The following is a 22,296-nucleotide window of genomic DNA, read 5'->3' as shown; positions in this document are numbered from 1 at the left end:
CTTAATTTTTCAGGTGAAATGTTATTACTTCCATCTCCTTAACTCTCAGGTTTTTATTAAGAATGGGTGTTTTGTTTTTTCCTTAGTAGGTACCCTTTAGTTAGTATAGAAATATAAGCATTTTTTATTACTATATTTAAACGGTGGGCCTGATCATCCACCAACACCACAATGCTGCACCCACCTTCCTATCCCAGAGAAAGACACAATAGCACTTGGTAGGTCTGTTCATACTATTACTCACAATTATAATGTGTCTAATATTAAAAACAGGAAAGTTGTGACTAATTCTTAAGTTTAACCAATGTGATTAAAAAACGTTACCTTAGGATTTCCTCTCACACTGCAGTTCAGGGTAGCATTGTAACCAGCCACAGCATAGGTGTTAACCAAAGGCTGAGTAAACATGGGTGCCTCCGTGAAATCGAAATCTTCAAACACTGGATTTTTGTAGATTTTACCTTAGAAGCAAGCATTAGAAATCTACAAGTTGGCCTGAGACGATGTTATTCTTGGCATATTTTACTCATGGCAAAATTCCCTGAGCTTCGAAGAACATATTAAAAACATGGGTGATCATGAAAGACTCCTAACTCTGGGAAACGAACTAGGGGTGGTGGAAGGGGAGGTGGGCGGGGGTTGGGGGGTGACTGGATGGTGGGCACTGAGGTGGGCACTTGACGGGATGAGCACTGGGTGTTATTCTGTATGTTGACAAATTGAACACCAATAAAAAAATAAATGTATTAAAAAAATAAATAAAAACATGGGTGAACACCATACAACATTCATTCTGAAGGGTGTAAAGCAATAGCCAATCCCACCTGGGAGAGAGAGCCAGTGTGGTCCTATGAGACTGAAAGAATTATTGAGGAGAATTTGATGTCTGAGTATTTTGATCCACGATGTGCTCTAATGTGAGAGCAATGAGCAAGGGCTTTCAGGAGAGTGGCTTATTTGAAATGAAATTCCTGTGTCTGTGACTTGAGCCATTTCTAGACCCAGCCCAGAGGTTGTAATGAATTAAAGCTTACATTTTAAAAAAAAATGCAATATTAAAAAATAAAAAGAATTGTACTGGTAAAATGAACATGCTACTCAAAAATTTTTACCACAATTTAAAAATATGTTTTATCAATTTGAATTCCTTTTCATCACATCTCTTCTTCTAGTCCTCTCCATGTGGTCATGGAAAACTGAGGTTTCCAGATGTCCAGTTGTGATACTGTGATTTATAATAAGAAGTAGATATGGTCTTCTGGCCCCATTTCTGGCACAGAGCTCCTAAAACCCTTGGAATTTCCTCAATGAGGAGAGCTATAAAGGGGTCTTTGTTAACATTAATGAGGTGACCTTGGGGCCCAAGGATGGGGACTGGTTGCCAGGGAAATCAACTCTGCGTTTAATGGATTCAAACATTAAGCCCTATCCCCAGAATTCCAGGGAAGGGAGAGCAACTTGTGTTCAATCACAAGGGCCAGTGACTTAATCACTCCCATGTAGTGAAGCCTCTATAAAACATCAACAACAACAACAATAATGAAAAGAAACCCCTCCCCCCCACACACTAGAATTGAGTCCAGAACCCCCTTATACCAGTCCACTGCTAACGCACCATCCTTGGCAATCACAGCACTCTCCTTTGTCATTGTCGCGTCCTCACTCAGGCCACACATGTTCTCAGCAAAGACCCGGAAATAATACTCATTTCCTATGACCAGTTCAGAAATGGTGGCATTGGTTCGGTGATAATGTTCAATGACAGTGAACCATTCCTACAAGAAAAACCATTTTTTTTTTTTAGAAAAATCATCTAAAAATACATAGCTATTCACACTGTTGATTAGAATAAATAACAGGGATGTTTCATTAACTGAAAAAAAATAGTGCTGATTTTTATATTGAGAGTAATAACAATGGATGTTTAATTTAATGCCTTTCAATAGGCTTATACTATGGCTATGTATAATTTAGTCCTCATTGACATGTTAGAGTCATATACCCTAGATGGCAACTCCTACCTTTGTGTCTTTTTCACAAGTATACAGTGTCTTCCACCTAGCTTTTGTATAGCAAGATCTAATTACAGAATTTTAGTGCAAACTTATCTAGTTTAAGAAAGAGATGATGTAAAAAAAAAAAGAAAGAGATGATGTTAAATCACTAGAGAAATATTAATATCGCCCAATAAATTTTCCATAATGCTTTTAACGTGGGTTCTCCCAAGACTTTGCTCAGATATCACCTCCTCCTTAACTGCTTCCCTTTCACTCTCAGGTGGTCACACTCTATTACCTTAACTTGGCTAAGTGTTCTTTGCAGAACTTGCTGATTTTAATTCATTATACATCATAATTATATATACTGTTTTACTTATTCGCCGTCTGCCTCTTCCACTGAAGCAGACACACTGTGATAGTAAAGACAGACTTTTTTCTCACCCCTGTATCTCCAGTGACTATTATAATACCTGGCACATGGTAGGAACTCTGCACAAAATAAATGTTTATTATATACTTGAATGAATGAATGAGTGAATGAGAAGCTAAAACAAGCTTTTTAATTTTCTTTTCAGTGTTTCCTCGCATACCAAGAGGTAAAGGAGTCTCAAAAATTTATCTTGCAACCAGTAAAGAACCATGTTGCATTACATATGTTTGGTACCACTATTTGAGAAAATACATTTTCTGACATAAAAGGGAAAAGGATTTTTCTTAGAATTTTTAGGGGCCATCATTGTATCTGTATTTGAGATGTTTTGAAGACACCAGACAAATGTAGCTACATTCCCCCCTATATTCCCAAAGCATTTTACTTCGTGTATTCTGACATTTATTATAGTGTTTTATCATTTATCAGGTTTTATGATGTCTTTCTTCTTGCCTAGATTGTGAATGCTCCCCCCCCCCCCTTTTTTTGGATCCAGCAGCTGGAACAGTGCTCAACGCATAGTAAATGAATGAGTATGTTAATGTGTCGGCGCATGTAATGAAAACGTTTATGAAGCTATGACTGACAAAAGGAACTTAACTGAAGGGTAGCCCCTGTCACCACAGTGAGACAATGGGGTGGTAATCTCTTGGGACTTACAGTGGGCAGAGGGAGCATCTTTCGGTCTACAGGTAACAGACCATAAATATAGGGGTCCAGGGACTGGGGATCAGCCCCTGTCACCAGGGAGAACTCAGTTACATGAAGCAATGGGAAAGTCCTGCTTCTTCTGGACTTGACTGGATACCTAAGAAGACAAACACCGGGCAAGTCTGCTGGGAGTGGAAGAACAGACAGGATGCCTGAAGGACCCTATAGAAGAACCACAGTAGCCCTAGATTCGCAGCCAGTCTCTGGGCCGAGGCCCTTCTTGCTGAGGAAATCTGAGATGTTGAGATCCTTCCCTCACCAAGCAAATCGGCTCATCCCGCTCTGGAGCTGCCCGGCTTTAGCAGAGAATGCTGCCCTACGTGCCAAATCTTACTTAGTTGTGTAATACGTACCCAGGAAACAAAAACAAAAGGACAAAAGGACATGCTAGACATAGTTTATGGAAAGGAGAGGCTTAAGGTCCCTTCCTGTCCCCAACACTGTCCTTTCCAGCCCTCTCCCTTCTATAACTTCAGTCCAGAGGTTACAATCTGATGTGACCTCATAACCTAAACTCCTACTGAGATCTACTTGTGCAAACACCTAAAGCCTTTCTCTCAATATCATGAAGCATGACCTTTTACTTCTCCTGTAAGAAAGAAGAAGGTCTCTATGCCCTCATGTGCACAGATGGTCACTTATTCGTTCATGCACGCACAGGCAGGGTAGGGGTGTGGTGCAGTGGAGGAACTCTGAGGCAGGAATACCCAGACTTTCACACTTGAAATCTGGTGATCACGAGCAACTCCTTTATCCCTTCTGAGCCTCAGCTTCCTCAGCAACAAAATGCAGGCCACAATAACTCATCCTCTGACCCAAGGGAAAAAGTAACTTACACTAAGCTCCTTCCCTCTTCTGGACCTTTGCACACACTGTCGTTCCCTTTAGAATCTTCTTTTTCTAACTGGTACTCCTCTGTCCCTGTTACATTTCTTTTACAAGGAGAAAGACTTGCATGATAGAGATTTGAGTTAGAATCTGGAGTAAATATTTGGTGAACAAATGAATTTATTAAATTCCACTGGGTGTTGTGGCAGCTGCTTTATATTGTTTTAGCCTCACCATAACCAGGCAAAGCAAGTACTCGCATCCCTCTTTTATAGAGGAGGAAAATGGGGACCAAAGAAGGTAAGGGACCATCCCACACATGCTCATAGTGGCTGTGCTGGGGTTCAAGCCCAGTCCTGTGGCTCCTCAGGCCTTGCCCTTACTCAGAGGTCACACCATTTGCCCAGGCCCCCTGTGCTTTCCTCGCCACAGACGGCTTCGTGCCCCACCTCTACTTCTGATAAAATGGGATTCTGCTGCTGCTGCATCAGAGAAAACCAGACCTTACCATGCTCTTCTTGTCAGCCTTCTGGATTGTGTACCCCGTGATGGCTGCATTCCCATTATCCTTTGGTGGTGTCCACGACAGAGCAACGTTCTCTCCCCACACGTCCTCAATCTTCACCAGCTGAGGTGGACCTGGACGGTCTGTAAGACGAATTCACGGCACCCCCGTGAGACCCCTTTCCCTCTCCACACAGGCAGTGTCCCCCCTCACGGCGGTACCGGGATCCGGAAGCAGGTGCTCCTCCTCCTGACATGGGATCAGAAGGTCAACGGTGGCCTGAAGCAAGGTCAATGCCCATGATGCTCACGTCCCTTCCTGCTGTCACACAGGCACCTTGCTGTCTCAGGCATTCTCCTCGGGCGTGACTACACGCCACGGGCTGCTTTGCGAGAGGGAGCACACCGACGGCGTTTACCCCCCTGCTTCATGCTTGGCTGTCGCGGCCGACTCCTGTGCTCGTGTGTAAGTGGAACCCCGTCACAGGAACAGATGTACAGACTGGCCCAGGGCACACACAGGGCCGGGCACCCCCCGTAGCCCCACACGTCTGGGAGCATGTGTCCCTCGTGCCTCCGTCCAGCAGGATACTGGAAATGTCCTCCCATCCCTGCATTTCTACCCACGTTGCCTTCGCCATTCCTACGCCTCGGGGACTGGGATGCCCCAGCCAAGCTTACCTGGAAGCTCCTGACTGTCATCTTCATGGAAAGAAAAGGGTTTTGAAAAGAAAATTTAAATGAAACGTCAAACCCCATCAACCTTCCCTCCTGGTGAAGAGCCACACAGCCACCTGCTAATGGGACACGCGCTGGCCCTGGGCTTCAGATCACACAGCCCACCTGGGTAAGCATCTCTGGCTTCTGGTGAGAGGCACAGAGGCCACAGCTCAGGTTCCTCTGTCGTACCCCAAGACACCCTAAACGGGCAGGAGGAAAACTTGTTTTCTCTCTCTGCCAACACAAATTTGGAACTAGAAAAATAACTAGGATAATAATCGTTATTATTGTATAAGAAATGTCCCAGGCACTTATAACCACCCGGTAAAGTAACTACACGGCAACGTAGAAAAGAAAAGTTCTTATATGGGATGTCTGGGTGGCTCAGGGGTTGAGCGTCTGCCTTCAGTCGTGATCCTGAGGTCCTGGGATCGAGTCCCACATCGGGTTCCCCACAGGCAGCCTGCTTCTCCCTCTGCCTGTGTCGCTGCCTCTCTCTCTCTGTCTCTCATGAATAAATAAATAAAATCTTTTAGAAAAAAAAGAAAAGTTCTTTCATATGCCTCAGAGGGCAGGGCCCTTACAGACCCTCCCAGGGGAGCTTCCATTGTTGTGGAGGCAGGCCAGGTCCAAGGACACAGGGTGCCCTCAACACTCTTCTCAACGTAACAAAAATCAAGAAGCTTTAGCCAGTGGGAAGAGAGTATTTAATTCAAAGGGCATGAACTTTTACCCAATCTGTCATAGGCAGTTGCTCCTCGGGTGAGAAAATCCTGGGTTTCAGCAAATTTGCTGAAATACAATAATAAAAATGACTGGAAACAAGGCTTCTGTAGCTCTGCTTTTAAATGTATTTCTTGACATGGCAAAATTCATAGAGCGATCCAATGAGAGGGGTCCATCTGCTAGAGCACCTCCCTCAATTCCTCTAACTCTGGACAGAAGTAGGAACTATACTTATTACTTGGACAAGTGAGTGAGTACCTAGCCCTACAGGATCAACCAATTTAGTGGTTTAACTGTTTAGGTACATCTTTCTTACATTTATAAAAAAAAAACTCTTCCTTCTCTGTTAAAAGCTTATTATTAGCAAATTTTAGGGATGGTAGGAAACATGTTAAGTTTTGTCTAGAAGCTACTATGTGTTTTATGCAAGAATTCAAAAAAGGAAATAGTTTCATCACCAAGGGGTTGAGAAACAGAATAAGAGAGAAGTGGATCACAAAGCAGTACAGACAGTTTGCACTAAAAAGCAGATACATTAATTTTCTTTAACACATATGCCCTAAGTCTCCAAAAATTAGTCTTTTTAGTAAGTAAGAGATTATTTGAAATACTAACAAGTCTTACTAATTCATCTATTTTTTTTTTAATTTTAAAAAAAGAATTTAACAGAAATTCTTACTCTTGCTCTACTGATAAGGACAGTTAGTCCAACTACTGCTTTGACCGAACATTCTAGTTCCTTCTTCCAAACCTACCAACGATCTGGATATCAATTGATGCAGTTTCCACGAATTTTTCTACTTTGACTTGCAGGTCATATTTCCCAGAGTGGCTCCTCTCTGCTTTTCTGATAAATATGATTGTATCAGTCTCAGAGTTGCGAATGTTTATTTGATTCTTATCAATTTCTGCACCATCTTTCTTCCAAGTTAATTCTGGTCTTGGTTTTCCCTAAAAAGACAGAAAAAGTCTAGGAGGAGGGGGAATCAGATTGTCTCAAGACTTTTTTTCAGTGTTACAAAAACTGACAGTTGCTTCCCCCATTCTGGGCAAGGGTGGAGAGCCTGGTGGTCAGCAGCCTGGGCAGAGGCATAATACCCGCCTTGCCTGGGGACTGCATGCTTTGTGCAAGGCACTGCTTTAGGTGCATGATGCTTATTATTTCCTTTAATCTTCACAGCAAGATAATCGGCATCATTATCCTCATTTTTTGGGTAGAGGAATTAAATGACATGCCCAAGGCCTTGTGGCTTAAATAAGTGCTGGAACCAAGTCTTATATCCAGGTCTGTCTAGCTCTAAAGCCTGCACAACACAGCATAATTGTTAAGAACATGGGCTCTGGGGCCCTGGAATCTGTATTTGGATGCTAACTTCTTAATAGCTGTGTGATCTTGGGCAAATTACTTAAACTCTCCATGTTTCAATTTCCCAATCTGTAAAATGAGAACAATGATAGCACCTATCTCACAGGATGTTTATAAAGATTGAATCCGGGCATCTGGACGGCTCAGTGGGTTAAGAGTCTGCCTTCTGCTCAGGTCAAGATCCCAGAGTCCTGGGACTGAGCTCTGTATGCATCAAGTTCCCTGCTCAATGGAGAGTCTGCTTCTCCTTCCCCTTGCTCTTGTGTTCTTGCTCTCTCTCTCTCTCTCTCTCTCTCTACCCCCTCTGCCAAAGAAGTAAATAAAATATTTTTTAAAAATTAGGTGCAGAAACCTAAATTCCAATTCTAGAACCATGCTGACATAACAGCCACAAGCTACACACTGCTATTTAAACTAAAACTAATTAATATTAAGGAAAATTAAAAAATGAATCTTCCCGGTTGTGTTGGTTCCAAGTATCACATTTCAAGTGCTCAATGCTCATATCTGGCTGGTGGCTACCATATTGGACATGGATGCTATCAAACATTTCCATCATTGCAGAAAGTTCTACTGGACTGTGCTGTCTGGAGGCATAAAAGGAGTCCAAGTAATGGGGTGGTGGTGCAGTTTGTGTGTGTGTGTGTGTGTGTGTGTGTGTGCACGCGTGCGCACGCACACACGAGACTAAAATTGATTATTGTAGGTGAAGGCTGGTTAATCTTGTAAACCACAGATTGTTTTGGGGAACAATGATTTAACAATGTTTGCATTGTTCAGTTTGTGGCATCAAGATTTCAACACTCAGTTATCCTTCCTTTGCTTTGGGCTAAGTGTGGAAAGTAAGTACACGCTGTTTTCCTGAATGTGACACCAAAAGCTTCCCTTAAAATGAAGACCAGTTTTACAGATGTGCAGGGCCAGAATCTTCAAGCATTCCTTATTTTTGGCCTCTCCTTGGTATTTCCTGTCTACCCAGCTGTAGTTCCTGAGCTTCAGACAGCCCAAGCTAGGTGTCATTTGTCTCACGCAGAAGGAAAATCTATCAGTTCAACAGATTTCTAACAAGCACAAGATTTACTCACTCCCCAAATCTCTTCCATTATTTATCTACTTTCCCTCTGACAAAAATCCTGAAGCACGAGGAATTTAAGTGCTAGAGTACCTATCTCTACTTCCTAAACTCTCCAGCACTGGAAAGAGAAAATAATTAACCCTGAATTATTACCTGGAAAGGTATAACCAGATTGACGGCTTCTCCAACTCTGCGGATATAAGTCTGCTTCAAGTGCCTTGGGATGCGAATCTTTGGAGCCTCTGAATGAGAGCAGAATAGCATAATTGTGTGATGAGTAGAGCACACTGGGAGTAACCATACACAAGCATACAGCACAATACTCACTGGGATATCCTTGTGTAGATGTCTCTACGGTAAAATCTTAGGTGTGCTATTACTAGCTAACTTTGCTGCCAAACGTTTTCTTCAAGCAGAGATGTTTTCACAGTTTGACTCAACAGAATGTATCCTTGACCTCCCTGATTTCATGGCAACTTCCTTGACCTCCCTGATTTCATGGCAACTTCCTATTTTTATAGTCATTATAAGTCTAAAGCAACTTCATAGAAAAACACTAAATTTTCTCTTAGGACCTTATATGCTTTTTTCATAATTTCTAATAGCAAGTGTATTTATTCTCCAGTGAACATTCCACAAAAGATCTGCAGGCACATTAGCTGGTAGGACTACCCATTTTTTTTTCTCACCAGAAACAAAACCAAAAAGTGCTTTTTATGCAGGTAATTCTGTTGGAATTGGACAGTAACTTTCTTTCTGTGTGGCTAGCAGTACATAATAGGCTGCTCCAGCCCACTCTATATTGATGTTCATTAACTGAACACCATAAAGATATTAAATCATGTTCGCAGTCCATCAGAAGCAGGGAGTCAAAGGCTCTTATGCCCACAGGGATGAGGCAGTTCTCATCACCTGAGTGCTTAGTATGTGACAGACACTGGGCTAAATGCTTTTCATAGGGGACTAATTTAGATCTCAGGGCCACCTAGTAGGATGGGTACTGTTTTACTTCATGATAAAGAACAGGGGCATAGGAGGTTAGGCAACTTGCCCTTGGTGACAGCCAGGATTAGAAGCTGGAGTTATCCTTGAGTGCCTACGCTCAGAAGCATGGACTTCAGAGTCAGAGATCTGGTTGGAGTCCTATATCTGATATATAGGAGTTCTGGTTTAGACCTCTTCTTCCATAAAATCAGAATGATGAAAGCATGTAATTCATAAGATTGTTGTGAGAATTAGATAAGACTATGTATAAAGCATTTAGCAAAACAGTTGAGAATAATAAGTGCTCAATAAACTTTAGGAGATAATGGTGATGATGATTACCACATGTTGGGGCTGGAAGAGAACCTGGAGATCCTGAGCTCCCTAACTTTACATATGAGGAAAAAGAAACTCAGCCAAATTCTGCAGTAAACTAAACCACCATCATAATAAAAGATAACACATATAGAGAGCTTATGTTGTGGCAAGCACTCTACTAAGCAGTATCAGGAATCAATGGATTTAGGCCTCAGCCTCTTGATGTGTCAGGTACTATTATCTCTGTTTTGCAGATGTTAAGAAATTAAGGCTCAGGAAGATCAATCAAGTCTCGTGCCCGAGGTCACACAGCTAATAAATGATGGAAATAGGATTCAACATATAAAGTATGTCTCCAGAATCTACTAAGACAATATGCAAGCTTCATGCTTTCATCTACTCATCCATCCATCCATCCATCCATCCTGTAACTCACTTCCTAAAGGCTTCAGTCAGCCACCCCTTAAGTCTGTGGCAGAACATGGTCTAGAACCTAAATATCCAGGCCCCCAGCCCAGTGTTCTTTCCCTGGAGCAGCTACTCTCAAACGTTTTGGTCTCAGTATTTTATCACACTCTTAAAAAGTATCAAGGACCCCTGCCAAAAGAGCAATTTCTTGGCTTGGTTTACGTGTGCTGTATCTATCAATATTTATGCTAGTAGAAATGGAAATAGGACTCCTGGGATGTTTACTTATTAATTTACAAATAAAAATATAAATAACATTTTCATCATATTAGTTTACATTTTAGCAAATCTACTTAATGTCTGGCTTAATAGAGGATATCTGGAGTCTCCTATTTGTCCCTGCCTTCAATCTGTTATATGTTGTATTGGTTGAAGTCATTTAAATAAAGAAAATCTGGTTTCACAGACAGGAGAAATATTTTAATAAAGTTTTTAGACAATTTTGGATATTTCTTTTTGATTCTACAGTAAAGGTGGGCTGCACTGTGAAACCTGAAACCATTTCAATTAACTTTTCACACTCTGTTACACTAAAATCCATTGGTCTAGCTTACATTTTTAATATACATTTTACCCATGCATTTTTTTTAAAGATTTTATTTATTTATTAATGAGAGACAGAGAGAGAGAGAGAGAGAGAGAGAGAGGGGCAGAGACACAGGCAGAGGGAGAAGCAGGCTCCACGCCCGGAGCCCAATGTGGGACTCGATCCCTGGACTCCAGGACCACGCCCTGCGGCTAAACCGCTGAGCCACCCAGGGATCCCCTCATGCATGTTTTTTAACATGCATTTGTCATTTGGAAAATATTGCTTCACTAAATTATGTGGATCTTCCAAATGTTGACACATTCCGTTATTCGATTTCAAAAAATTACATTCATTAATGTTACTGCTTATTTATTGAGGACAGTTTTAAGTGTTGAGAGCTGTCAAGTCCATGGGGGTGGATATAAGTTTTCCAAAATTCTAATTTTTGCTTGAAAGCTCACTTTTTTTTTCATTGAAACACTGACAACAAATGCTATAAGTTGTTTTCTGTGAAGTAACAGGCTCATTGCATCCATTTTCTACAAAACACCTGCCAAATAGCCAGTCATTTTTTTCAAGTAAAAATGGAATATTCTGAAAAAGGTCACTAGTTTAGCTTCTCACTCAGTTGCACAAGTGCTATTTCTAGAGACCATCATTGCAGTACAGTATGTAATGTAAAACCACTATATGTACTTTGCATTTCATTGCCACATAGACATAGGAAAAATGTGTACTCAAGGACCAAGGTTTAATAAAATTAATTTTTATCCTTCATCAAGAATATGCTGAGGTGGGGCACCTGGGTGGCTAAGTCAGTTAAGTGTCTGCTTTGGGCTCAGGTCATGATCCCACAGTCCTGGGATTGAACCCCTGCAGAGAGTCTGCTTCTACCCCTCCCCCGGTTTGTGCTCTCTGTTTCTCAAATAAATAAGTAAAATCTTTTTTAAAAAAGGAACATGCTGAGGCAAAGCTGGCCCTTTTATTTGAGCTATGAGTGCAAGGTGGTGAGGAAGATGGGAATAACTAGCATAGTTTGGTGGCACTGACTTGGTCTGTGCTAAGCCCCTGCAGCTGTACCCACTATCACTTTTGCACCATCAGTGCAGATGTCAAACACTGAAAAGGGCAACTAGTGTGTTCATTTCGTTATGAAGATGCTCATTGGAGCCAGGCTGCTGCCATGTCTTTGCGCTGACATTCATACCTCCTTCTCTTCAGTGTGAATTGGCAGCCCAGCCAGTGCTGGCTCTTGGAACCTGGTGAGGTCCTCATATGGAGTTACGAACTCTGAGCTGACCTCCACACTGATGGAAAAGAGTTGTTTGGTTCATCCCTAGCTCCCTGGGGCATAACAACACATCAAAGGAGTGACGCAAAATAGTAAGTTTTGAGAAAGAAAGGGGTTAAAAAATAAAACCAAATAATGTTGGAGATGGAGGCCAAATTTCGAAAGCCTTGCCACTCACCTATGATTTCCTTCACCAGAATGGGCTGGGAGTAGTACTTAGGCTCACTGGCTCCCGCGGCATTAATAGCCTTCACGCGCACAAAGATCCTTGCATCCGTAGGCAGGCCCGTGATGGTGAACTTGGTCTTCTCAATCAGATCTGTGTTTGCAACTATCCAATCTTCAGCTGGAAGTCCATAAAAGAAAAAGAAAAGAAGGAGAAAAGGTGTTTAGTGAAAGAAATCATCCTAACTGGTATAGTTGGCTCCAAACTAGTATTTTACTCATAATTAAATCAGTCAGAGGAAATATGATTTTGGTCTGGAGTCATACTACATGGGTGAGCATTTTTCATATTTAAATGAAAAATGGCCTAGAATGGCAAATGTAACTGACAGGAAGAAAGATAATCCGATTCTGCGATTTCTGAAAAGCCTTTTATTCAGGATACTATGATACCAGAGTAATCCTGAATCCTTGGCCACAGTTACTGAGATTCAGGATACTAGAATGATACTGAATTACAGTAACTGTCCCCAAGAATTTGGGAGCAGTTTTATTACAATTCAATTGTATAAGGATTGACATAATGATGACATTTGGCCTCCTACAGACGTTAAACTTCAGAACAGGAAAATGCTATTCTTAGGAATGAGAGACACAGACTTTTATAGTCATATCATCTGTTTTATCTCAGCTGCTTTTATTATGAGGTACTAAGATGGGCCTGGGGAGTCTGATCATGCTCCCAATTAGGAAGACAAGAAGCTAATATCCACAGCAAAAAGGAAACACAGTTCAGGAGCCAAGACCTGATAGAGAATTGGCGTAATTCTTTCACCTCAATCAAAAGGTTGGAATTTTTAAAAGGTTTTGGTAGCTTTGTCCATAAAATCAAGAGAGGGGTTTGCAAGTATTTCAACTTCTAAAAGTTTCTATGCATGATGCCCTCAGGGGAAAAAAAGAAAAAGAAAAGAAGTCTTGCACATTTCACACACTATGAGTTCACTGCCCGCCCACCCCCTTGATCTCTGAGGGCATCTGTATATGTGGGCAGTAGATGTACTTCATGCTCGGTCATGGAACATTCCCAGAAACATTATCATATAGTAAGAAAGTCTGAAAGCTTTCAGAAAATACTTTACCTGGTAGATCATATGCAGCCTCCCCATTTTCATCAGACTGTTTTGCTGATGTACCTTTGAGAATCCGTCATTAAAATTAATTAAAGACACCCACTTTCACACCAGAAGAATATCGTATCAGTAGTCAGCATTCTCTGTTAGTAAAGTATGCAAAGTATGCAAAGATATTTGTCTTCAGAGCAGTGACGGAAGAGACTAAACACAGTAGGAAGGGAGACAGTTCCTCAGGAGAGCCACAGCCTGCTCTGTTCAGACTGTGGTTTTTGTCCTGAGGCACCTGCCACAGAGAAGAGGAGGAGAGAAAAGAGGCTGGGCACTTCCAGTCGTGGGAACGAGAGGCAAAGAGGAACAAAGCAGGACCCTGAAGAGAAAGGAGGAGCAGGTCCTGGACTGCACACAGTGGAAAGGCCTAGCCTTTCACCTGTCTCTGCTGCCCTGGCCTGGGTGGGTCCTCCCAGGGACCCAGGGAACAAATGCCCCCACTATGCGGTCTGTCGTCACAGGATGGAGGTGAGTGCCCTCATGAGAAAGCCAGCCCTGTCTTCCCAGCTGCTGGGGGTGGGGGGGGTGGGGGGCAGCTCCCGGTTGCCACGACAATGAGCTCAGCAGTCAAGATGACAAATGGCACTCTCCCAGGGGGCCACATGCACATGGGGTGAGGGAATGCTGCAGGCTGGTGGGCTGGGGGTAGGGGCACCCCACTGGCTTGGGGTGATGCCTTTCCAGGTTGTCAGAGAGGAGCAGGGGAGCGAAAACCCTGGAAACTTCTCCTCTCTCTTCTATCCCTTTCAGGAGTATCAGGGGGAAGGAAGAGGGAGCCAGAGTATCTGGTGGCTGCCAGGGCATGTGGGTTGACACCAATGACTTAGAACCTTGAAAAAGAGATACGTCTTTAAGCCAATTGTCAGATTGGGAGCTAAAGTGCTGATATTATCAGAGTGAAGAGACAGTTGACGAGAAAGTGAAAACAGGAGACAGAAAATGTGCTCAAAAGAGTGAGGAACTGGTAAAGGAGAGACTTCAAGAGAAAACAGGACGAAACAAGATCAGAGGGGAACAAAAATAGCCCATCCCTTCACATCTGAACCACATTAACTGAGGAAAATGGAAGAAAGAAAATGGTGTCCGAAGGATGGGGAGGCATATGGAAGTTATTTGATACACGAGGAGAAGTTTTAAGAAAGAAAAGAAAGAGCTAGAGTGAAGGAAGATAGCAAAGAAGAGTAATGTGCTGCAGGCATTTAAAAAAAAATCAAAAAACCAAAAACCAAAACAAGAGAAAGGCAGAGTCAAAACCAACACACGATCTTATCAAAGAAAGAATTTTCTTACAGAATAAAACCTGACATGTCTAAAAGCATTAAACACTACAGAAAATTAGTCTGGAGGACAACAGCCATTAAAAAGAATGAAGAATAGGGCAGCCACATAAAGAAAGAAAAGACCACAAGAAGAAAGATATACACGAGAGATATACACGTTATGAAAGAACTTCCATAAAAAGCTAATTCCAAAACGTTATATGGCAAAATATATACATCATAATGACTGTGTACAAATACATATATGTATATATACATATACATATATATCTACACAGACCACACACAAAATCATGTAAAATACACTTGGTTGTATTTTATCTAAGGTGGGTAACATCAAAATGACAGCCATCTATCATTTTGCTGTATCTTCTTACTTTTTAAACCTATCAGAAAGAAAAGAGTAAAGAATTTGCTCTGTTTCATACATACACAAATGCTCGTCCTCAGCAGCCACATCCCATGTAAGAGTGGGAGACTTTGCTGGTGGGGGTGATATAAATAACTGACTGGACTACTCATCATTTTTTGACATGGGGGCAGGAGGAATGGAATGGGAATAAACCATACCTTGAAGCGCTCAAGAATCTACCTGCTGCATTAGTGACACCCCCCGCCCCCCACTGGGATTCCAGGCAACTTTCCCATAACGTCCCCACTACTTTTGGTTAATAACTTTCTAAGCCCTGGAGAATTCAAGCAGAGCGATCTGTGAGTGAAGCACGGGAAAATGGAACTGTTACCAGGATACCTTGTCCCCCCCATCTTGCTCCCTTGCAACCGACATCAACGCTGGTCATTTCCAGGGACACCCCTATCCAGGGGCCTGGGATTTCCTTTTCAGCAGTTTTCTCTTCATACAAGGCTTCTTTTCTATGGAGCTTTTCCTCCTGGGAAGGTGCCTTTGTGTTCACATTCCTCATTTCCCAAATGTACTCTGTAGTTTCTCTTTCCTTCATGTAAGATCTGCGTTTGGGATCTGAAGGGTTTTCTCAGAGGTTAAGTCTTGGTCCATGATTTGTAGAGGTGGGAACAAGCTTCCCTGTGCACAGGTTACCTACCGTCACTAGAGTGGAGCCTGGGTTCACACTGGGACAGTTCTATTCACCGATTTTCACATCCCATCAAGCAGGAAATCAAAAATCACAAGAGGCTTTCAATGAATTTCATATAATTTTTGGTTTTAGGTACACTCTGGCCCACATATTCTTGTGTTGTTTCTCTTTTTCTATTATTTCTATCAACATTTCTTTTTTGCCTGTTTCTCTTCTCCTCCTAAATTAAAGTGATTACATTTTTATATATTGTGACAAGTTCCTGTCACATGCAAACCTATTGTATATACTCTGGGATTTAATGCTGCTTCCTCTAAGCACTGAGAGTTGTCCTTAATAATAATAATAATAATAATAATAACAACAACAACAACCACAACAACTCTTCTTTAACTCCTTCTTCTTCTCCTTCTTCTTCTTTTCCTTTAGGAAGGCAGGGGATGATCACCTGCTAGACAAATATATAGTCTCTCCTTATCATCCAGAAATAAGCAGCACTTTGATAGCTGACCTCTGCTCAGTACAGGGTTTAGAATTTCCAACTTGCTTCATCCTAACTAGACTTTTATTTTGCTTGGTACAATTTAATTCCACCAATTCAAGAAGTGGAAATCCCTGAAGTTTTGTCAGAATCCCTTCCTCCTTGGGCATCTTAGACCTTCTTATGTTGTCTGATCCGGCAGGATATTTTTGAGATCTCCATTTGTTAGTATTGAGTACCAAAGAAGGGCGAAATTGTTATCCATCTTAGAAGGATGACCTTTGCTCATTTTCGATAGGAAGGTGAGGATTTCCCAAGAATGAGCAACAAAAGAAATGGGGGAGCATATCTCACCTATTGATGATGGTATTCATCTTAACTACCAGTTGTACTTACTTCCTTCAAAGCAATACTCTAGCACATAGCCATCTAAACCTGCTGCACCAATCTGGTCTGGAGGCCGCCACTTCATCGTGACAGTGGTGTCAGTTACAGAGTCCACGGTCAGAAGGGTAGGAGGGCTGGTTACAGCTTCAAAATTTAAAAAAAAAGGGGGGGGGAGGGGGGCAGAAAAGAAGAAATTATTAACTATAGTGTTACAGCACCAGCTGTGATAAAATGAACTAGAATACAAATAAAAATATACACATAAAGCTCATGTTTTAATAAAATTCAGTGAAGATTTCTTAAGCAGATGCTGTGTGGAAGGCAAGGATCTGCTAGGCATAGAGAATTTTAGAAACACTTTCCCTCCGGTTTGGGAGGTTAGTGTGGGAGGTTGGGAGGGCACAAGGAAATTGAAAAAAGTTAAAGCTTGAGATCTAATGGTCCAGAGAAAATCCCCTAACCCTCTAAATTTAAAGTGCAAACTCTTGAACCAAATCTTTTTTCTACTGAAAAAAAGTACTTCACTACCATAAAAGAGTGAAGACATCTTATCTTGGTTTCTTTGTCTTTACCCAACTGTCTTTGTTGGACTAACAGATAACATTTAAGGTGTGATTGTAAAGCAAAGAGACTCGTTTCCAAGTGTGCTTTCAAAGTGGTCTCTTTTTTAGTCATAGTGTTTACACCAAGGTGCTGGTTTATACCTTCAGAAGGACAAATGGGGAGTGGTCACGTGTCAGCAGACTCAGCTACCTGTTTTCAGTGCGAAGTAGCAACAAGATAAGTAGCTCTTATAAGAGCTCTCACTGGAATTCTGGTAACAAATCCCCCAGTTTATGTTATAAAGACATTCAACCCTACCAAACTGTTTTTCATTTCTTAGACAGAAAATTGTCCCTAATTGCCTCCAGCCTCCAGCTCACCCACTACTCTAAGAAGCTTCCAGGTCTGTTCCAGTTAGAGGCCATAAGGAAGCAGTCACAAGTCAGAGCAATGATTTCCATGACAGACATACATCTCTATTGACTCACCCAAAGGCACGAAAGGCTTGGAGGGCATACTGGGTTTGGAGATGCCGATGGCATTGACTGCAAAGATGCGGACCTCATAGGCCACACCTTCAATCATCTTCTTGGGCTCAAAAGTTGTTTCTTTGCAGAGATCAAAATTTAGCCTCATCCACCTGGAGCTTTGTTTCTTCTTCCTCTCAATGAAGTATCCTGCAAGTGACACAAAATGGAAACTGAGGTTTTTCCATGGTCTCCAAAATTAAACTTTGTTGGGTGTTGAAATTCTTAAAATTTCCCATATTCTTAGCACTCTAAGTGAAATATTCAGGTATGCATATATTTTTAAGCCACCTTATTCCATCAGTTGTTTGAGAGAGATTACAGGGAATACAAACATTAATATTATAGGATATAGAGAAAATAATATTAAAATACTAAAAACAATATAAGAAAATTGTATAGGAAGAGAAAGAGAGAAAAACAAATCAGATATGTAGACTGTAGAAACTTATACCATTTCTAGGGTTGATTAAAAGATTTGACTCCAAGTCCCAACAATGTAGGTAAGAAGAGGGAAATGACCAGTTTTATGAGCTTCAAGTAGAAAAAAATTCTTGTTACATAGGGAAAGGAAATTCTTCTAAATATTTATCTCTAAAAGAAATTTCTTCATAGACATAGCTCTATGGAATGAGACATTTACTGACTAGGACAATTTAAAGTTAGACTTATAGATGTTGCAAAACTAGATAATAAATGTAAATGTCAAATAGAAAAAGAGAATAGGCAGCCAGAAGATATTCATCAGAGTTATTTAAGTCTCAAGTACTCACAGAGAATTCCAAAATATAGTTCAATTTGAGTGGATATTTAAAGTCATGGTATGATGGGTTTTCTGCTAAGTGCAATATTTTAAAATGTGCTCTATGTTAATGAGCATAAAGAGGATTCCAACTCCACTGGCAATTCCACAGACTGACCAACATATAGTTACCTAAGATTGGGGACCCTCCATCATAGGCAGGAGGCTCCCAGTTCATGATACACCAATCATCTCCCACATCTGTCACTTTTGGTGCCACTGGAGGATCAGGGATGTCTGTAGCAAACAGAAAATGGAATAAAATAATAAAATAAAAGTGAGAGCACTAAGTGTTAATTGGAAAATAAAATTTTTTTAAACATTTTCTTTTCTTTTTTTTTATTTATTTATGATAGTCACAGAGAGAGAGAGAGAGAGAGAGAGAGGCAGAGACACAGGCAGAGGGAGAAGCAGGCTCCATGCACCGGGAGCCCGACGTGGGATTTGATCCAGGGTCTCCCGGATCGTGCCCTGGGCCAAAGGCAGGCACCAAACCGCTGTGCCACCCAGGAATCCCAGAAAATAGATTTTTTGGTGATAATCATCAAAGCAGTGTTTTTTCTAAATACCTTTCCATGTTTATTCAGATGCACATAGTAACTAATTTAGGCAAAAAGTCACACTCCATATGGGATAGGTGAAGGTGAATCTGATAAAGATAAAAATAATGATGTATTCAAGTCCTTTAAACTAGCATTGCAACATTAGAGAACAAGCTCCATGGAAGGACACTTGTCCTTTACCTTGAAAATGGTAACTAAGAAAACTAAGAAATTATTGTCTAAATATCAGAAGTGATTTTGTTTTATGTTTTTTAACTACAAAGTGAACTTCTAGCAGAACTGAATCAAGGACTAATTGTTGTAAATCAGTTGGAAGAATCAAGATGTTGACTAGTAGAAATCCAAGTTGAAAATGGCAAGCTACCATGTCTTGTTAACACAGTTCAGCACCTGATAAAGTGACCCTCGTTTCTGTTCCATTTGGAATACATATCTTGAGGGAAAAATAAAGTGAGATGAAGAGACCATGAGAGCTTGGCCCACCAATAATCTGCGGGACTCATTTCACTTGGTTTCAGGCTTATGAAAAATGCACTTAGGAGGTCATCTAAGGACCGAGACAGATCTTACTCTTCCACAATGATTGTGATGTTGGAAATTGTTTAGCAACTGTGTTTCAGTGACTTTAGCGGGCACCGGAAGGAAATATGACTGTGGAGAGCTAATGACCAGCAGCCGCAAATGGCTGACTTTAATTATGCATTCCTGCAATTGGACGTCTAGGCAAAGAAAAAGAAGAGAAAGGAAGGGAAGGGGTGGGAAAGAAATTTTTAAAGAGGAAAGGAAAGAAAAGAGAAGGAAAGAAAAGGAGTGGCAAAGGTAGAAAGATGGTGATTTCTAAAAGACAGCTATACTGTGTTTTTCTTTGTTGTGTATCCAAAAGAACTGGGAGAACCAAGAGCTGGCAAAGTCTACTCTGGATGTGGATTCATGTCAGGTTGATTCTAGAAGTCTGTGGACCCGGAGGACTTACCTACAACTTTAATCTTGATGCTTGCATGTGCTTCCCCAGCTTCATTTTTCAGATTTATGTGGTAAACACCAGAGTCATCTCTTTCAGCGACATCAATGACCAGGGTGCTGCTGTCAGGGTAAGATTCTGCTCTTATCCGGCCGCTGCCCTCCATAATGGCCTAAGAAGGAGAGAAACAAAATATGGCATGACCTGTATGACAAGGACTACCCCAGAATGCCTTAGAACCTAAGCTGGATGTGGTGCGAATGCCTAAAAAACATATTCTTGGGGATCCCTGGGTGGCTCAGTGGTTTAGCGCCTGCCTTCGGCCTAGGGTATGATCCTGGAGTCCCAGGATTGAGTCCTACATTGGGCTCCTGCATGGAGCCTACTTCTCCCTCTGCCTGTGTCTCTGCCTCTCTCTCTCTGTGTCTCTCATGAATAAATAAATGGAATCTTAAAAAAAAAAAAATTCTTAGTGTGATCCTCCGCCAACCCTAAGGACAGAGGTATTAACATCCCATATTGCACAGAAGAAAGCTGTGGCCCAGGGCCGTATGGCTAAAAATGAGAAGAACTGGGATTTGTCTCCAAAGCCCACTAACCATGAACTCACTGAAAAAAAAAAGCTGGAGGACTAAAAATATGGCTGCAGAAGTGTTATTTTAGGAGAGGAGCCTCTTTGTATGTAAAATTAGAACACTAAAATTTATATCAGGGACTAATCATTATTTGCCTATTTCCTTATACATCTTAAAAATTTAGAAATACTGAAAAGGGCTGAAGAAGACCAGAATGCTGATTTTCCATACAAGTTGTTAAGAATGGATTTTAAGTTGTTAAGTATGGATTTTTCCCTTCTGATGGGACACAGGACACAAATGAATGTCTAATTCCCAAAGGAAAGATGGGTGAGGTTGGGCCTTCCATTATACTTTCTTTTTTTTCTCCTTTGCCTCCTCCTCCTCCTCCTCCTTTTCCCTTGTCTTCTACCTCACTTCTTCCCTTTCTTCTTAAACCAGAAATTTAAAATAGCATTCCATTTTTCTGCTTCTTAGGTCATATCTCTTATGGACAACGAACAGCCAGTTATAAAGAGAAAAAAACAGAGGCGGCCATGGTAATTTAGAATTCTAATAACTATTAAATTAACTCGTTACTCTTTTGGGTCTGGATTGGAACTCTTACATCTTCAATAACAAAAGATTGTGACAACATTAAGAATGCTGCAATAGTTTATAGTTTTCATAACTCCTCCTTTTTACAATAGAACAAAATTTCCTCATATTAGCCAAATTCTTTTTTTAAAAAAGATTTATTTATTTATTTATTTATTTATTTATTTATTTATTTATTTATTTATGAGAGACAAACAGAGAGAGGCAGAGACACAGGCAGAAGGAGAAGCAGGCTCCCTGCAGGGAGCCCGATGCAAGATTCAATCCCAGGACCCCGGGATCACGACCTGAGCCAAAGGCAGACACTCAACCACTGAGCCACCCAGGTGCCCCCATATTAGCCAAGTTCTAATCTTAAGATCATAAAAGATGTTCTGCTTTCTTTTTAATGTGAAAAGAAAAATACTTATTTAGGGTGGTGTTATGTTATCTTCTTTAGTTTTCCCTAATTTCTTTGCTTGTCTATTGTGGTATCATTTATAATAGAGTAAAATTCACACTTTTTAAACAGAGTTCTATGAATTTTGACAAACTTGTGTGATTGTGTAACCACTACTGCAATCAATATACAGACCATTCCTGTGACCCCCAGCAGTCACCCAATGTTCCTTCATCATCAACTCCCTCACCCCACACTCTGGTTCTTGGCAGCCACCAATCTGTTATTCATCTCCCTAGTTATCCTTTTTCTAGAATGACATATAAAGGACTCCAACCATATGTAGCCTTTTGAATCCGTCCTCTTTCACTTAGCATAATGCTTTTCAGATTCATCCATGTTACTGCATATATTACGTGTACCTTCCTTTTCACTGTTGGGTAGTATCCTATTGTATATCCCATGTGCAGTTGGTTCATGCATGTACAAACTGTATGTTTGTAAAATTGGACTTTTTGGGTTGTTTCCAAGTTTTGCTAATTATGAATAAAGCTGTTATAAACATTCATGTACAAGTTTTTGTGCAGACATATGTCTTCACTTCTCTAAGGTAAATGCCTAGGAATTTCTTTGAAGAGTTGTAGGGTAAGTTCATATTTAACTGCATAAAATACTACCAAACTCTTCCAACGTGGGTGTACTATTTCGCATTCCCATCAGTGATGTGTGAGTCTTTAGTTGTTCCATATCTTTATAAGCGTTTGATATTGTGTGGTTGCTGTTTGGCTTCTTTCATTCAGCATAATTATTCATCCAAGTTGTTGTATAAATCCTCTATTGCTAGTAATAT

At 41.0% G+C, this 22,296-nt stretch overlaps 1 protein-coding gene across 12 annotated transcripts in view; it reads right to left on the bottom strand.

Annotated features, from left to right (window-relative positions):
- MYBPC1 (myosin binding protein C1) overlaps positions 1–22,296 on the bottom strand; it is an 84,556-nt gene that overhangs the window by 6,272 nt on the left and 55,988 nt on the right. For 7 of the 12 annotated variants that reach the window (XM_077846066.1, XM_077846057.1, XM_077846063.1 and 4 more), the window contains 11 exons: positions 19,908–20,067; positions 18,504–18,608; positions 17,531–17,719; positions 16,509–16,643; positions 13,255–13,308; positions 12,129–12,296; positions 8,514–8,602; positions 6,675–6,870; positions 4,478–4,617; positions 1,616–1,775; positions 325–461 (listed from right to left, as the gene is read on the bottom strand). In XM_077846066.1, coding sequence (XP_077702192.1) covers positions 325–461; positions 1,616–1,775; positions 4,478–4,617; positions 6,675–6,870; positions 8,514–8,602; positions 12,129–12,296; positions 13,255–13,308; positions 16,509–16,643; positions 17,531–17,719; positions 18,504–18,608; positions 19,908–20,067 — 1,533 coding nt within the window. The remainder of the gene's footprint in view (positions 1–324; positions 462–1,615; positions 1,776–4,477; positions 4,618–6,674; positions 6,871–8,513; positions 8,603–12,128; positions 12,297–13,254; positions 13,309–16,508; positions 16,644–17,530; positions 17,720–18,503; positions 18,609–19,907; positions 20,068–22,296) is intronic. The other 5 variants (XM_077846062.1, XM_077846068.1, XM_077846067.1 and 2 more) reach the window with 1 other exon arrangement.

This window comes from Canis aureus, chromosome 13 (genome assembly GCF_053574225.1).
Source record: "Canis aureus isolate CA01 chromosome 13, VMU_Caureus_v.1.0, whole genome shotgun sequence".
Taxonomy (NCBI): Eukaryota; Metazoa; Chordata; class Mammalia; order Carnivora; family Canidae; genus Canis; species Canis aureus.
The sequence above is the reverse complement of the archived record's forward strand: the minus strand, read 5'-3'. Positions and strand labels throughout refer to the sequence as shown.